The following is a 17981-nucleotide window of genomic DNA, read 5'->3' as shown; positions in this document are numbered from 1 at the left end:
TCACAGAAAAAGACGCTTAACTGAGCCTTCAACTGCTGTCAGTAGGAAGTAGACGGAACTCCCACATAGGAAGCATGCATAGACACGTGCTTGCCTGTCTCCCAGGAAGGATAAGCTGAGCAGCACTGAGTTCAGCAGGGACACAAGCTCTGCCCAGACAGGCCTGGAGAAGCTGTTTAATTGAATCATTCATTCATTACCTTTTTAGTTTCATCCCAAACCCATTTTCTCTTAGGATATGAATTCGAAGTTTACTGAGGACTGTATTCTACTGTGAATTTATTTTCATATATCCTGTCAAAACATTGAGAAAGAAGAACCAAACAGCTAATAGATTGCTCACGTGGACAACTTGAAATTTCCAGCAACAAACACGTTGTGAGTGATGTGTTAGGAACCTGCAGATAGAAGGCTAAGTTAAGACTAAGAGACTTATAGCTCAAGGTCACGTTTATATTTCACCTCACAGACGTCCAACGTGGCAGAAGCCAGGGGTAAAGGGCATTGTTCTGGTCTTGAATATCAGAGAATCACAGCCCTCGTATTTTCACCCAAGAAGTACTGACCAGGAGCTTGATATCTGTACCACAGGTATGCACTCACGGGTCCCTGAGAGGAGACCTGTCTCTGCTTGTCAGATAATGTTCAGAATAGCAGGGGCATGAGTCAATAGATACACTGGTGACCAACTGAGGAAGCTTGCAGGCAGGATACCCAGGACACAGAGAGTGTCACTAAAGCTCAGAGATGATGAAGTCACTCAGCCTTTGAGTTAAGACAGCATAATTATATAGAAAATTTGGACAGCAGGAACATGTGACATTAGAATGACTCTGTTGTGCTTGGGGGTCATCCTATTAAGATCTTGAATTTTACTAAAAAAAAACCTTTTATATTATTAATTATATTATATGAATATAATATAACTTCGAATAAAACACAGATGGGGCTGTGGCTTAAAAGATGATCTAGGGTCAAATAGATATAATAGATTCAACAAAAACATGTGTCATGTATCTTCTGTGTGCCTAGCATCATTTTAGGTGCCCAGACAATGAAAGACCAACCAATTACCAAGCTCCTGATTCAGGTGGAGAGAGATGGTACGTGAATGGGTTTGAGGAACAGTGTTGAAATTATAATTGTGGTCCAGAATTGGAGATTGAAGTCATATGTGCAAGCCAGGGAGCAGCACCAAGGGGGAGGGAATGGCAGGGTTGGGCAATCAATGGAAGGTAGGTGGTGTGGCATGGGTATCTTCCAAGGGCTCATGTGATTTCCTGTCTTGCCAGTGACCGTCCTTCTGCCATTGCAAAGCCGTCTGCGGTGCCCTAGTGATCTCCTCACTAGAACTGACCAGATGCTGGTGTCCAGCCGGTGAGCCTCTAGAGCTCGCACATAATGAGACACATTGCTCTATAACTCTACGAACTTAATGAGATACATTGCTTTATGACTCCACGGCCTTGGCTGTTTCGTTGCTGAATGTTACCTGAGGATTCTAGAAATGAACAGAAATTCCTGAGAAGAAGCTGTGTCTGGCTGTGAACAAAACAGCTCCTGGGGTAAGTCTCTGTGTCTGCATTGACTGATGGATGGGATGGATTCTCAGTATTGTACAGAGATTTGCAGTTTTGTAGTTCAGGGGCTATTTTATCTTAGGCTGGTTTTAGCCTTCTGGAACAGACACTCCTTGTTCCACTCTGTATCTTAACTAACACCTCGGATATTAAGAAAACAAAAACAAAAACAAAAACAAAAACCTCTTAGAAGCCAGTAACTTAGCAGAACACTGGCTTCCACCAACCCACGAGCTAAAAATGTGTCTTGGGCCTATAGAATAGCTCTGCTTATCTCTCTGGTATACCCACAAATATATTTTAAACTTACCCTGACTTGTGACTTTCTTTGTCCTGTAAAAGTGTATGCATGTATACATATATATATATATATATATATATATATATATATATATATAGTGAAACTGTTTCCACATTGGAAGTTGGAATTTGCAGTAATCATCTAAATCTTTGTCCCTGAGGCCGTGGTCCCTCAAAAGAGCTCCAGAATAAACTATCATACTATCACACACCCTTTAAGATGAGAATGTCTACATCCACAGATATTTACACTGGCTAGGCTTTTGGCTTCATGTATTCAAATGGCTATCAGATTTCTCCTAACTCCCTTGAGGTCAACGTGAGAGGCTAGAGGCAGACAGATTCCTAGAGAGGCAGACAGATAGGGAGAGGGACTGGAACTATGTAATAAAGATGGTCAGCGTCCAACATAGCCAGCTAGCTTCTTCCCCTTCTTGACTGGAGACAAAAGCTTGGCTCTGTGAAACCAAAGCCTTTGCCTCCCCACTCTCCCCAGCCAGGAGGGCTTCTGCTGTGGACTAGACCATCAAGTTCAAAGGGAACATGTTTACATAACAGTGTCTTTTTTCAAACTGACCAACCCTAAATTAGGGGAGGAAGATCCTTCAAAGACTTAGATAAGCCCCAGCCCTCAAGGAGGAGTACCCTGCCTGCTTTGAGGAAGGTCTCAGTGTGCTTGTTACAGAGGGGGTGGGGAGGAGTGGGGGCAGGTGTCTCTCACCCCTAATAAAAGTCTTTCTTCACCAACAGACAGCAGTTTGAGAATTTCTCAGCTGTTACCTATCACGCAAGAGATTATTCCTGCCTTTTCATTCTTTAACCACCAGAGAAAATGAACCCAATCCAGACCACTATGCAGTAACAATAGTTAGTTACAGTACAGCTGCGACTTTCCTGCTGCCAACTAGAGTCACCTGTAGGAAGTGTCCCTTGAGGCCCTTGCATTGGAACCCTCCTGGTTTTCTCTACACCTGTCTTTAGTGTCTCCTGCTTTAGACAGAGCTTCTATTAGAAGCAACCTCATGAAGATAGAGAGTGGCTAGGACGGGGTTTGAACTGTTAATTCTCTGTCTCTCAACTACCTCTTAGCACTTCTAACAAACACGCCTTGCAACAAATAACCAAACAGAAGCCTAAAGCAATCCTCTGCTCTGGCAGCTCTGTAGGCATGTGCAGAGCTCTCGAGTAGTCAACAGGTCACACGGTGAGGAAGTTGCCCTCTGCGGTGCTCTGTGTCAAGGCCCCGGCAAAGAAAGGTCCAGTGCACAGTTCATATCTACTGCAATGCTTAAGACAAACTATTAAGAAGTCATGGCTTGTGATCTGCGTCTGTCTGCGTCTGCTGTCAGACTCTTTTTCCAGTTCCCTGAGTTGGAGGCTTCTGTTAGTCCAGCACCCAAACATCACCCATTGGCCTCAAAGGGGGCATTGCAGCTTCTCTTTGAGTCAGTTTAGTGGTGTGTGTGTGTGTGTGTGATAGATGTATATGGTGTATACATGCGCACTTATGTGTGCAGGTAATCATGGAGGCCAAAGGAATTGGGTGTTCTGCTCTGTCATTCTTAAATGTATTCCTTTGAATACAGTGTCTCTCACTGACCTGGAGCTAGGCTGGAAGCCAGCAAACCCCAGTGATCCTTCTGTTTCTGTCCACCCCACTCCCCCAGTGCTGGACTTACAAGAGCACATGCAACCACATCGGACTCTTTCATATGGGGATTTGCACCCAGGCCCTCATGCTTGCATACCAAGTGTTCCTACCAGTTAACCTGTCTCCCCAGCCCCTCTGACACAATTCCTGTTTGAGTCCAGAAGAGTGCAGGGGTTAGTAGGGACTGCATCTCTCTGGAACTAGGCTGAAAGTGGGAAGGTTCTCTCTGGAGACATACTCACTTTATCCACTTCCTGGATTTGGATTTGTCAGCAGCCCTGTGTAAACACGGGAATTCAGATGCAGCTGCATTGATTCTGATGGGGTAGCAGGAAGGGGTGTTGTAAGGTGTGGAAGCAACACCCCCTCGAGACCCCCTCAGTGATAGAGAAGTCTGGTTCTCTTCCACAGGACTCTGTAAGCCAGAAGCGAGAAACTTCCCATGCTCACAGCAAAGGCCTCTACCTGGTCCTCCAAAGAACAGATACACAAAAGAAGAGGGAGAAAGACCTTCCTTTCCATGGCTCTCTGCTGAAAGTGTACATTTTATCTGAAACCATTTGGGTACCTTTAACAGTCCTTGGGCTCCTGTCTATTGCCTTTTATTAATGAACTAAAAAGTTACTTAAGTACAAAAATACATACATACATACATATATACATACATACACACATACAATAAAACCAAAAGTCCCAAGCCATAAAACTCCTTCCGTCTCAGTGCTTCCTTCTCTTTCCATTGCCCTAGCACTGTCCTTGATTCTGAGGTAGCTTTAGTCTCCTGCTGCTTGTGAACCTGAATAGTCACCCCCTCCCCAGGCCCACAGGTCCCCTCTTGCTAAATCTTTAACTTGTTCCTGTTCCCTTTCTCTCTAATCGTCCCAAATCACTGCTTCAGGTTCTAGGAGGCACACAATACCCTTTGTCACAAGTGGGGGAAAAATGAAACCTGGCTTAATCAGCCTCACTGGGCACACTTGTGTGAGGCTTCAAATTGCCTCTTACCAACCCCTGCAGGTGCATTAACCATTTAGACAGCGTTTGAGGATCTCAGCCATCCAGGCTCACTCTCATAGCCCCCACAAAGCCCCAGCCAGGCTCTTTGCCATAATTTTGTATCTTACTAGGAAGATTTCACATGGAGCAAGGAACAGGTTTCATCCTTTTCGTTTTCAGGCTATCCCTGCATCGTTTTGCTTTCATTTAACCAGAAAGTACCCAGCAGACAACGCTGGGGTAAAAACTCACTATTCACTGTGGTTCTGTTATTTTCTTACGGCCAGTGTTGAAACTATACCATCTTAGTCATGAGGGAGCATGCTTGCAAAGAGCAAGTTAAGGCAGGACTGACATGTTAAACTCCTTGCCCAAATGCCCACATGTTAAAGCCCTGGGGGAAAGGACACAGACTGAACAGAGCAAGCAGACAGAAAACAGCCCCACTGTCAATTGGAAATGCAGTGTGACCTCTCTAAAGACAAACGTGTTTACACAGAGCTGTCTATCCCAAACTGCATTAGAAATGTGGCTGCTTAAAAAGTCAGTGGCACTTGAGGTAGGTGTTTTAGAAAGCAAATACAACATGATGTTTAAGGTGGGCTATTTGTTTATATCTTTATTAGTCCGCCACAAATAGTGTGGCCTAAACGATAGAAATTTATTTATTTTTCCTGATTCTGGAGGCTGAAGGGTGGGGCCAAACTGTGGAGGGTTGGGCCTTTCTGAGGCCTGGAGGGAAGGAGGATCCTCTATCACTGGCTTTAGGCCACCTTCCTGACTCTCTTCATATCTCTATTTTTTATGCATATTTCACCCCCAAATTCCCTTTACTATGAGAATACCACTGTATAAGGTTAGAGCCATACTAACTAACTCTTTTTTACTTGCTTCTTTTTGGGGGAAGGTCCCCCTTTTTTCCTGAATAAATTCTCATTCTGAGGTGCTGCGGGATTAGCCTTCTACCTATGATTGGGGGTTGAGGACAGTCCCCATCTGTGAAGGTTTGAATAAAAATGCCCCCCAACCCCCAGACTCAGGTATTTAAATAGTTAGTGATACTATTGGGAGAGGAGGGTACAGTGGCCTTACTAGAGGAAACATGTTACTGGGGACCAGTTTTGAGAGGTTGTAGCTTTGTCCCATTTCCAGTTTCCTCTCCTTCCTTTGTTTAAAGTTGAAGATGTGATCTAGATTCCTGCTCTGACCTCCTGCTGCCTTGTCTCCCTCACCATTGAAACCATAACCCCCCCCCCCACTCACTTTTCCTTAAGTTGCCTTTGACCACGGTATTATATCACAGCAATAGAAAAGTAACTAGTGCACTGTCATTCATATTAACACTGTTTGCAGACTCCAGTGCAAAATGAAACGGTGTGTCTCTAGCCTTAGGCCCACAAGGATCACACTCCTAATCCCATAATACTCTTGACACACACTTAGTATCTAGATTGGACATAGGGGATCAGTTCTCAATCTTCTTAGTGTATGAGGTAAGTTTGCTGGCCAGTGGGCAGTTCACTCTCAGGACCCAGGCAGTTTGCTTGCTACCCTAAGTGGATAGCAGCAGTGGCCATGAGATGTACCAGGGACAAGAGCCTGTCTCAGAGAGAAAAAGCCAGGTAAATTGAGTCACGGGCCTCTGGCTTGTTCTTGCCTATCAGACATATATGAGATACCTAAACTCAAAGATAAAAATTATTAAGACCCCGGACCATATTGCATTAAACTATGTGTTGGGGCCTCTTCTGAACACAGAACTTTGAGAAACTACACCAGGTTCATGCCCATGAATCCTTCCCTGATCTTCTTTGACTTAAGTTAGTGCTGTAGGAAAAAAGGACCATCAGGCTGCAAAACACATGCTTGAGACTCAGAGAGAATCTGCCTTGGATACCTTGCATAACAGGGTTCATTCTAGTGCTGGCACCATAGGTGCTGATGGGGGATACCCTTAGTCATGTGGTTCACTTAGAAAACTGAAAATAATTCTTAACTTTTGGATGTAAGGGCAGTGAGAAAAGATAGTGCTCACTTGGAATTTCCTGTTTATTTTCATCCTTGCAATTTCCCAACAACCAGAATAACATACTCCTTTGGAACAACTGTAGACCGGAAAGTATCATAAATTAACAAGTCATGTGACCACTCACAGACGTAGGCAGCTCTTGCTTTCTTTAGTGGCCTATCACAGAGCTCATTTCTCTTGAGTGGTTTTACTTCACAGAAATATGGTAGTTCATCTTGTATTTATAAGGTGCTTTTTGGTTTGTTTCATTTTTTTTTAAAGGATAGTATTTCTTTTCATTTCCATCAATTCAAGCGATGACTTATGTTCTCAGCTATGTGCCGGAAGATCTCCTAAAAAGCTCTCAAGGACAGTTTCTGAAAGCATTTGGAAGGAACAGTACAGAGATATCACAAATCTGCTACTCTGATAGATTGAATGAGGACTCGCTAGCTAGGAGTGAGTTCAGAAGAGAACACAAAAGCACTGTTGTTTCAGGACACCCAAGATATAAATAAATGAACTGTCAGGTCAAAGAAGAGGAACTGAGGGAACAACTGGGTTCCCTAAGTGACTTAGCTTTTCTGGTCACTGGCTTGGAACCTGTTTTGGATGACACTTGTTACTATGACAATGACCAATGGGAAATGAGATGAGTAGTTCAGTGATGAAGAGTTAAAAGGACCAGGCAAACCAGAAATCTATGCTACTGTGCAAAATAAGTGAGTGTGGTAAAGAGCCAATCAGAGGAGGTGAGTGAGGTAAAGAGCCAATCAGAGGAGGTGAGTGAGGTTAAGAGCGAATCAGGGGAGGTGGATGTGGGAAAGGGCCAATCAGAGGAGGCAAACAAGAAAAACACAAAGGGAGAGATGCTGAGAAACGATGGGCAGAGATGTGCTGAGAAACGATGGGCAGAGATGAGAGAGATGGAGTCCAGAGGGTTGGAGTGGCCAGGGAAACAGCTAAACCAGACTGGTCATGTTTTTGCTTAAATTCCCAATCTCCAGATTAGTTAGGAGAAGTGCGTGTTGCCTGAGGACATAGGAGTTGCCCAGATCAGTGAATAAAACAATACATTTGGACCTTTTTTTTTTTTTTTTTTTCCGAGACAGGGTTTCTCTGTGTAGCCCTGGCTGTCCTGGAACTCACTTTGTAGACCAGGCTGTCCTGGAACTAATTTTTGCTTTATGAAAATATTCACTTGTACATATGGGATTTGAGAGCAAGGCGCTGCAGACAGTAAAAAGACCTATTGATCGTCCTAGGGCTAAATGGAACTCATGTATGTGTATGGTGTAGGAGAAAAGTCTATCTTGCCAGTTACTACCTCGGTGTGATGATATTCAGTGTGGGTGCATGTAAGCTGGCACAGAGTCCTCTCTGGTGTTGGGAACTACTAGGATCAGGAAAGAGGGCATTTCCACTTCTGTATCAGAAATGGCCCTGTTATGGGAGAACATCAGAGCTCCGATCCTTCCCCAGCTCTGCCTCCAGTTTGTGGCTTTCAGTCTCCCAGAAAGCTCTCCCAGGTGGTAATCACTCTTCTCCTCCACTGGGGACTACTGCTCTGAACCACTTTTCCTTACAGGATGATTCTGGCAGTAGCAGCAAGCTCCTCTTTGTTCTCTTTATCAGAAAAAGCTTTAACTTCTAAATGCATACATCAAGACTCTAGCCCAGTGCTTTGTCTACTGATGGCTGTGCCTATTAATATAGCTCATGGAATGAATTTAGTATCATAACCACTATGACAGAATAGACTAAAGAGTATAGAGTAGAAAAAAAACCCACTCTGATGTATTGTGGAAGGGCATCTTCTAAATGAAACATTTAGTTAAACATATATCCCACATTTACCGTGCTTGTGGGATGAAATATTCCTGTGAACATCAGATTCTTGGCTCTGGGTCTAGTATGGCTCTAGACAGTTGGTTTCTTGACTTCTTCTGCTTCAAATATCTTTTTTTTCACTTCCTGTCCAATTTCATGACTGCTCCTGGGACTACGTCTTCCCAGGAAGCTCGAGAGCTATTACATTTGGTGCCACTATCCAGAATGGATAAATCTCCCCAACTGCAAATTCCCATAGTCTGTTACCCTTCCTTTCTAGGACTGACTTAGCGCAACCTTAGCTTCCTAGATGAAGTCTTTGCTGAATGGGTGATGGGGGAGGGGTGTCTTGCTTCTCTCCAGTGTCGAGTATTTTTGAGTCTCCACAAGATGCTTGTGGAGCTTAGAATGTGCCTCACACTTGCCCCAGTGACCTTAGCAGGTGCTTTTCCTTGCACATAAGAAGAGACTCATTGGGAACTTTCAGCTCATTGAACTTTGACGGTGGCTGATGGTCTATGGCTTTCACATAAAATATGACTTAGTATCCTACCTCTTTTTTCCCCATATGCCAATTCTTTATTTATCCTTTAGGACATTGAGAGCTCTTTGACGGGTCTCCAGCTCCTCAGGCCAGTCCCTCCTCTGCAGCCCTTCAGCCATTGCTTGCTGTCTTACCACCTACTCTACTGTCTTGCAGTTGTTTGAGTTTCTGTGTCTGTCTCTGGCTTCTTGGAGACCGTGTCTTTTGGTCCTCTTGTTTTTATATTCTCAGCATGGGGGTATGGAGTGGATGCTGCTGGCTCAGTACTCACACCTGCTAATCCAGTGCTTGTTCACCTGCACTCAAGTTCTACTCGCCCGACAGAGTCTGTTTCTACCCAGGTTTCAGGCAGGCCAGAAGCACCCAAGAGTGAATGTCTCAGGAATGACAATAAGTAAGGGGAGGGAGGTTGTTGGAAACAGCACGGCTTTCTGTCTGTCTGTGGGCCCACTGAGAATTCACAGGTCCCTGAGAATCTGAGCCTCAGTTGCCCATAGAGGTCATCTTCCCTTCTCTGCTCATTGCCTTTCTCCCTTACCTTGCTTCCTAGAACTGCCTCCCAAATAAATAGACATCTCAGGGATTGCCTTCTAGTGAGCCCAAAACTGCACAGGGAAAGAGCACATACCATTTATCAGAGAGAAACCAGGGAGGCCTTCAGCCATTGCTCGCCGCTCTTCCCTTCACCTACCTTGCTTCACTGTCTTTCTTTTAGGCAAGAGCCACGGTCAAGGTATTGACCTCACAGACACCCTCATTGTCTCTTTGCACTAATTGTCCAGAAGAGCTACATCAGCCCGATGGAGCTCACTACACTTGTGCACTGGGGAGCTGACACCACGGGAGGAAAAACTCACTCTGCCCTGATCAGAGCCACTTGACAGTTACGGCTTTTAGCCTTCAATGTAGTTTCACCTGTGATTATTCTCAATCAACTTCCTTTAGCAAAAACCTTGCCTTTCTTTCCCCAGGGTACTTTGCTCCCTCTTCATTTTCCCTTTGCCTTCCCAGTATCTGGAGTCTGTGAGTGGTCAGCCTGACAACTTGACCCAGCCTAGAATCACTGGAAAAGGGAATCCTAGTTGGAATAATTATGTTTATTGCTTTGGCCTGTGCACGTGCCCGTGCGGCATTTTCTTGATGGATTATTAGATAACTGTAGGCCTAACCCACAGTGGGCGATATCATGTCCTGGACAGGTAGTCCTGGACCATATCAGGAAGTAGGCTGAGCAGAAAGCCTGAGCCAGCCAGCAAGCATTGCTCCTCCATGATTCATGCACTGAGGCCCTGCCTTGACTTCTCTTAGTGATGGATTACGACTCACGTATAAGCCAAATTAACCTTTTCCTTCCCAAGTCCCTTTTGGTCAGAGTCTTGTATCACAGCAACAGAGAACTAAGCAGAACAGTGGTGTTAGCAAGTTTTAGCACATGCTAGAAGACAGACTAGCTGGTGAGGGAGAGTGAACCACAAAAAGGCCTTGGTTTAGTTGACATGGAAGTGGAGGACCGGGTCCACCAAGAGCAGTGCTGAGGATGAGAAACGATGGACACAGGGTTGTCAAGATAGTCCTGGCCAGAGGAAGAAGCGGCCATGAAGATCATAAGCTACGGACAACACATGCCATTATAAGGCTTGAGACAAATGAAGCACAGAGACTAAGTAACTCATTTAAGGTCTTGTAAATATCATACCCAGGCTGTCCCTGAAGCTCAGAGATCTCTCCGGCCATATGATGCAACATTTACTGATTTTCCCATAAAGATTACTGACATATGATAGAAAAAGCACAACATGTTTGCCTCCCAGGGCTGGTATGCTTGAACGCACAGAACAATATTGCATGTGGAGCCTGTTACGCATTGCTATAAATCTACTCTTAGTGGGTATGCAACTAGAATAATTTGGATTATCATCTTAACGGTTAGGCGGGATGCCAGTCATGGCTAAAGGTAAACCAGTGCAGTGCTCAAGCAGTGAGAAATGGAGCTGTCACAAAACATGGCCAAGCACATCGTAGCCGTTTCCCGGTTCCTGCGCCTGACTATATGAACTTAACCTCTGCTGCCAGTTTTATGTCAGCTTGACCCAAACTTGAGTCATTTGTGAAGAGGTCGCCTCAGTTGAGAACATGCACCTATAGAATGGCCCATGGGTAAGCTTGTGGTACACTTTCTAAACTGATAATGATGTGGGAGAGCCCCTCTTTTTACGATGATGACTCTCTTGTCTGTGCTGTCCAAACCCTAGTGCTGGTGCTTTAAGAAAGCAGGCCAAGCAAACAATGGGGAGCAATCCAGAAAACACCCTTCTTCCACAGCCTCTGCATCAGCTCCCATCTTCAGGTTCTTCCTGTCTTTCCCTGACTTCCCTTCACGATGGACTGTAATCTGTGAGGTAAACGAAATAAGCCCTTTCTTCCCCAAGTTGCTTTTGCTCATAGTGTTTACCATAACCAGCGAAGCCACTCAAGGGCCAATTCCTGGGTGTGGGTCAAATCTTGGGTGATGCCCTGGTGAACCCCCAGCAGCAGCTGCTGCAGTATCGCTAACCATTGCACCATCAGGCATGCTAGGTGATGCCCTCGGGAACCACAATCATGCCCTCTGCTCTGGACTGGGGTGCAGGAGACAAGAGAGACCTCCACTCTTTCCCCAATACCAACATTTTGTTTTCCCTTCTTTGCTAATAAAACCTCGATTTCAGGCGTGTCTACAATTCACTTGCAATTCCACTGGTGCAGGTGATGGGGTCAGGAAGAGAGACTGTGTGGTAGCTAGTGCAGAATGCCTATACTTTTAGTGCATCAACCACAGCGCCTGTGTTTGGAGAATCTCTGGGACCGCAATGTTGAACTCCAGATTTGCAGGCTGTACCTGGGGAGTATGGCAGGGAGCTGGTGGCTTTCATATTCAAAGTGCCCTTGATTATGGAAAAGAAGGCCTCTTCAGCCACTATCTCAGGTCAGGATTTGGGTCTGCCAAATATAGAAAGGATTAGCTCCCAGTGGGTGCTGACCCTGACTGTGAGGATCTTGGATCAGGCTTCTGGTGGCTGAGTCCCAGCTAGTCTCACAAGCTGCTGCCCTTTCCTAACACTTAAGCCCAGGCAAGACCTCCATGCTAAGATACAAAGTGGCAAACTGACTATGAGAATGCTTGCCCATGTGTACTTAGAGTTTTACTTAACTGAAAAATACCTAAGAGCATTTCTGGCTGCTTCAGAATAGGAAGAGCTGGTGTGGTTTAGCCTTGGTGAGGATAAAGCCCCTAGAGTGCTCCGAAGTACAGCTGAGAAATAAAATTTAAAAAAAAATCTTAAAAATGTGTGCATATGTTGAAGGAAAAATAAAAGAACAAAGAACTGGATTACATCGTGTTTCATGCCTTTTCGCCAGAGGTTTTCCTAGGACAGAGTGCACAGGAGCTGCCAGGAGGCTCCTGGTTTAAGGCCACCTGCTTGCCTTTGATCATGGCACAGTCACGCGTTCAGGGACACACCTTTTATGTCTCAGAGACTCGGTCCTGAGTTGCTCCTTGCAGACACTGATTCTTTTCCTTGGGTTTCCTTCTATGCTCACGTTGGGGCCTTACTGTATGTGGGTTGATGCTCAAACCTATGCTGCATTTATCAGTTTGTACACGTGTCTGGGGCTGTGTAACTTATTTGTCAGTGGTTCATGAATGTTATAGAGCCATTGTTCAGCCTAGAGAAACGGAGGACCAGAGGTACAAATCCCATCGCTGTCCACCCCACTGAGCCCCACCTCCCCAAGGGGCGTAGCAGACAGGCCTGTTTGGGGGTTATCTGTAGAATGTAGATTCAACTTCTCCCTTTGGAAGGTAATGAAACGAGACATATTTTTGTCAGCATTATCTGAAAGGTGACCCTCTTAATCAACCCATGTAAAGTTTGCATTTTGAAACTATCTCTACTCTCCTAGGACCCATAGGTCCCGCAAGCCTGGAAGGCAATACCCTGCCCCTTATCTCGCCCTAATTTGGAGGACAAGAGGATGTGCGGAAGAGACTGTCCCATCTGCCCCGGGACAGTACACAAGCAACCACAATACAAACTAGGCCTTGCTCTTATTTGTCTTGCTCAACTCCTACCCGTTTTCCGCCCTGAATCCCGGGTGCCAATCTGCCCCCACTTCGGCGCTGCGGACACTCACCACGCCACTCGAGGGACGGTTCCTGGATGTGAGTCACATCTTGGGCGCTGCCCTGGTGAACCCCCAGCAGCAGCAGCTGCTGCAGCCAGAGCAGCTGCAGCATCGCTAACCATTGCACCATCAGGCACGCTAGGTGACACCCACGGGAATCAGAACCGTGTCCCCTGCTCTGGACTAGGCTGCAGGAGGCAAGAGAAGCTACCACTCTTCTCGAGGACCACGCCACCCCGGAGCCCTAGAGATGAACTCGCCTCCCTTGTCGCCACAGCGTGTACACTTGGGGCTCTGGGCGTGGAGACGCAAATAGCGGAGTTTTCCCCGCCCCGCCCACACTGCTTTGGGGAGGGAGCAGGAAGAAGGGCCGGGCCTTGTGCAGCTTAAACACTCCTGCCTTTTGGGGTTAGGAGAAAGCAGGGCTAAGGTAACAGCGTGGCTCCCTTTCCCCGCTCCACGAGTGCTCAAACTTCTCTCTCGGGTTTGCTGCAGTCCCTGGTCACCCGTCCCCAGCGTGGTGAGCGAGCTAATCCTCTCCAGGAGAAGAAACCTGCCCGCCGGATTTGCAAGGGTTTGGCTGCCCGCAGAGGAGTCAAAAAAAAAAAAAAGAGCTGCCGGGTAAACTCAGGCCCGGGAAGCCTCTGGAATGCAGAGCACAGGAGACACCTAGGGGCCCAACCTGGTCTTCAACATTGCTCTAGAGTAACCAGAAGTCACCTTCAGTATCCAGCTTTATCCTAATTTAAAATAACCCCAGGCTTCCGTTTTCTTAGATCATCTTCATCTAATCAAATATCCCACACTGTAGAGTTGAAGAACCCAGTAAGAAAGGCATGTGACTGGATCTCCGTTACTCCTTAACTCAACAAAACTTACTCCCTAAATTAGTAAACAACAACAAATAAATACAAAACATCGGGCTGCCCAAACCGTGACCAGTCGCAGTCTTTCTAACTGCCCACCTTCCCCGCCAAATAACTAACATTTATTATACAGGAAGCATTCGATACATAAGAGAGCAAGCAGTCTGATACAAGGCCCTTGCCTAAGCAAGACCTTGGCATAGCGGGTAAAACAGAAGCGGGAAGGCAGTAAAAGGGAACCTGGGGGAAAGGAGGACAGATGATGGGATCTTGGAGGACCTGTCTTATTTTGCCAATAACAAAACCGACAATTACAGGCACCACAGTGCCAGACTCAGGAAATGTGCCTCTGTCTACAAGCTATGCATAGCCAGGAGTGAAGGTCGGAGGGAGATAGGGCCTTAGTCTTGCTGGAACCTAGACAGCTCGCTGGTGGAGGTAAAGTAAGCCTTGAGTTCTGTGCTCTAGCAAGATGTGTATACTTCAGTCACAGTGAGAGTCTTGAGAAGTCTTGGGATTGGAGGCCTCAGGGACATGGCTTAAGGAAAGATGTCTGGTTGTCCTCTGAGAAGGAAATTGAAGGACTAAGGCTGGAGAGGAAGATGAGAGAAGACTCAATGTGTACTTCTCGAGTCTATAGAATAGCAGTATACGCAGAAGTCTTTCCTGACAATAGGCAGAAATGGCATGTTGTGAGCACCGCATACCACACAGTCTGCAGTCACTAACCCCGACTTTCTCTCTGTTGGCCTCAAACCACACTACTGTGGGAATGTTGACTGTAGTGGGAAGATTCAGCCCTCATTGGGATGACCGGCATCAGTTGTGGCAGCCAGATGCAATCCATGTGGCCTAATTAGATAACCGAGTTGGTTGCTGATATTAATCTCTGAGGGAAGCAGGGCAGTGAGACCAAAGGGGAGCAAGACAGGAGGAACTGGAATGGGCTCTGATGGCCACACCATGAGTGGTGATGGTGGGAAGGAGAGGTTGGCTGAGACCAGAAGTGGTGAGAAACAAAGGTTAGGATGAAGCGCTTATCAGAGAGGATGTGTGACAAGCTGGAACAATGCAGCCACCAGGCACCCTAGGACAGCAGGCAACATGGTTAAGCCTTTAACTTGGTAGGGCCTCAGTTTTAGCTTCTGTATAATGAGGCAGGGGAGTCTTTCTCCATCCATGCAAATAATATTCTGAAGTGGCAGAGCCCTGACTAGGAGGAGAAGAGAGGGAAATAAGTCGTATTTCATCCTCAGAGCAGTTAGTATAATGAAGAGGGGTGAAGACAGCTTCCTGGCCTATGACACTGCATATCATACTCAACAGTAAAGACTCAAAAAGAGCTACTGTGTTCTTGTCTTCCCACAACATTATGGCTTCAAGGCAGAGATCCGTGGCGTTTTTTTGTTTGGTTGGTTTTTGTTTTTGTTTTTTTTTTTAGTCTTTGAGAAAAAGAATCATTATGTTTATCCTGGACTTCCATTTCAGGTTTTTGAGGCCGTGAGAGGGATGGTGGCAACTTGTCGGCACTGTGACTAACTTTCCCTAAACTTTTGTCTGTAGAATGGGCAGAAAAACATTAGCTCATTGTGGGATGATGTTCAGAATGTTGTATTAAATGAGTAATGGACTTAGCACAGTCTACCGTGTGTGTGTGTGTGTGTGTGTGTGTGTGTGTATCCACCTCTGGGATCTGCCAGTGTATGGGGCAGGAGAAGTAGGCCAGCAGAGCAGGCTTCAAGCAGGACACAGAGGGAGGCTGCAGTGTATTGTGTCCCCGGTACTGTCTCCTGCCTCAACAAGAACACCCCTGGTAGGATTCTACACCTGTGACCTGCGTACATCTTTCTTATCCTCTTGACTTTGGGCTATCAGTTTACTTCTATGTCTCACCTGACCATGAGTACCTTAAAGAACTGACTGTATGTTACTTCTCTGAATCTCCAGGACATCACACTTCCGGGCACTTCAAGAGCTTCTGCTGAGGCAAGCACACATAGAGAGTAGTTTAGCCTGGCACCCCACTTTATTTGGGTAACACATACACCCTTTATAACAAAAAGCACTTGACAGCTTGAGTCTTTACTTGCACACAGGATGCATACACATACGATGAACTAGGCTTCTCCTCCCCTTAGCAACAAACTTAGACCAATTCTGTTGCCCGGTCTTTTGTCCAGTCAGGAAACTAGAAAGCCTAATTGGACTTGAGTTCATAAGGCAAAATTATCTTCAGGTTGAACATTTAGGGAGACTCTCCTATTTACCATCTTATGACTATGTACAATTGAGTCTGCATATAATTAAAACAAGATGAATTATGAGAAGGAACATGCACATTGAAAAAATTTCTATGCCACCTGATTTTTTTCAATCAAAATAGAGAGCCACCAAAACTATACCCCTTAGTAAGCTGAGAGTCTGGGATCATTCAGATTCATCAATCTGACTCGAGTTTTAATTTTAGTTAAAAAAAAAAAAAAAGCCAAAACTGGCCAGGACCAAGCTGGAGAGTTCTCTAGGTAAGATCTTGACTATTGTTAGTGTAATTTAAAGGTGAAACCCACTGTCTTAGTCAGGGTTTCTATTCCTGCAGAAACATTATGACCAAGAAGCAGCTGGGGAGGAAAGGGTTTATTCAGCTTACACTTCCACACTGCTGTTCATCACCAAGGAAGTCAGGACTGGAACTCAAGCAGGTCAGGAAGCAGGAGCTGATGCAGAGGCCATGGAAGGATGTTACTTACTGGCTTGCTTCCCCTGGCTTGCTCAGCCTGCTCTCTTATAGAACCCAAGACTACCAGCCCAGAGATGGTTCCACCCACAAGGGGCCTTTCCCCCTTGATCACTAATTGACAAAATGCCTTACAGTTGGATCTCATGGAGGCATTTCCTCAACTGAATCTCCTTTCTCTGTGATAACTCCAGCTTGTGTCAAGTTGACACAAAACTAGCCGGTACACCCATAAAAGTTTAATTTTGGGGAGCAGGTTAACTCTACCTTGTTTAGATGCAGACAAAGCTTGATTTTGTAAGAGATGTCTAACAGATGCCTCAGTCATTCAGGCAAGCAAGTGGTTGATACGTGAGAGTAAAACTTAGCAGGTATCCCATGAATCTTGTGACCCATTATCTTGTAAGAATAGCTGAGGCAGTGAAGGCTTTTACAGCAATCATCAGTTTTTAAGAATAACACAACTGCACTGGGAACCCATCCATCTTGGACAAGGTAGCCAACACTGATACATTGGGAGTCCCTTCCTCGTGGCTTACAAGCTATCAAACCATTTTTGTTCTTACAAGTCTTTTCAACACAGTAAATTATCATCTAAACATAATGCTAACCATCACAGTACCCCCCCCCTCGCCTTATAGACTACATAAAAACAGGCAGTTACTTGGGCCCTTGAGTATCTTCAATGGGTGGCTTGCTGTCAGTCGCTGTACTATATTCCTTTTAAATCTGTACCATTGCTTTGCTTTGAGTAAAGTTTCCTTACTACTTTTCAATCTGCGTGGGCTTCTATTTCACTCTTGATTGAGTCCCAGAACCTAGAAACACCATGTCTAGACCCTGACCATCATTAATAATGTCAAAGAACGATAAACAGGAAGGAGGAAAGAAAGAAAAAGAAGGGGAAAGTGTGGGTTTGGGGAGAGGAGGAAAGGAAGACAATAAGGGAAGAAGGGATGGGCTTAAAAGGCGTATAACATTTGAAGTCACTTGAAAACTGAGAAAACCATTTGGAACCTGAATTGTGTAACTAAAAATGAGTTTGCATGGGTTGTGGTTAGGGGCAAAAATAATGGATTGTTCTAAGCACTGAAGGAATTAAAATCTCAGCAAGAAAGGGTGAGAGAAATCAGAATAAAAATTTACCAAAGTACCACATTTCTGACTGGACCTTGTGTCATTTCTATAGCTAGGCCTCAGAGAATAAGGGTTGAAAAGTGTGAGAGGAGTCTGCTGAGAGAACTCTGTCCTTGAGATAGGAACATCTGAAGGAGAGCAGACCAACTAAAAGCGACTGACCCAGCC

General features: G+C 45.5%; 1 protein-coding gene across 1 annotated transcript in view; it reads right to left on the bottom strand.

Annotated features, from left to right (window-relative positions):
* The window catches only part of Pla2r1 (phospholipase A2 receptor 1), a 144433-nt gene extending 131068 nt beyond the window's left edge, over positions 1–13365 (bottom strand). The window contains exon 1 of the mRNA XM_021186203.3: positions 13086–13365. Within this exon, the coding sequence (XP_021041862.1) occupies positions 13086–13206 (121 nt within the window). The 5' untranslated portion in view covers positions 13207–13365. The remainder of the gene's footprint in view (positions 1–13085) is intronic.
* Between the last annotated feature and the right edge of the window lie 4616 nt (positions 13366–17981).

The sequence above is a fragment of the Mus caroli genome, unplaced genomic scaffold, assembly GCF_978045245.1.
Source record: "Mus caroli unplaced genomic scaffold, Mus_caroli_1 scaffold_2, whole genome shotgun sequence".
Lineage (NCBI taxonomy): Eukaryota > Metazoa > Chordata > Mammalia > Rodentia > Muridae > Mus > Mus caroli.
This window is presented reverse-complemented; position numbering and strand designations above follow the sequence as displayed.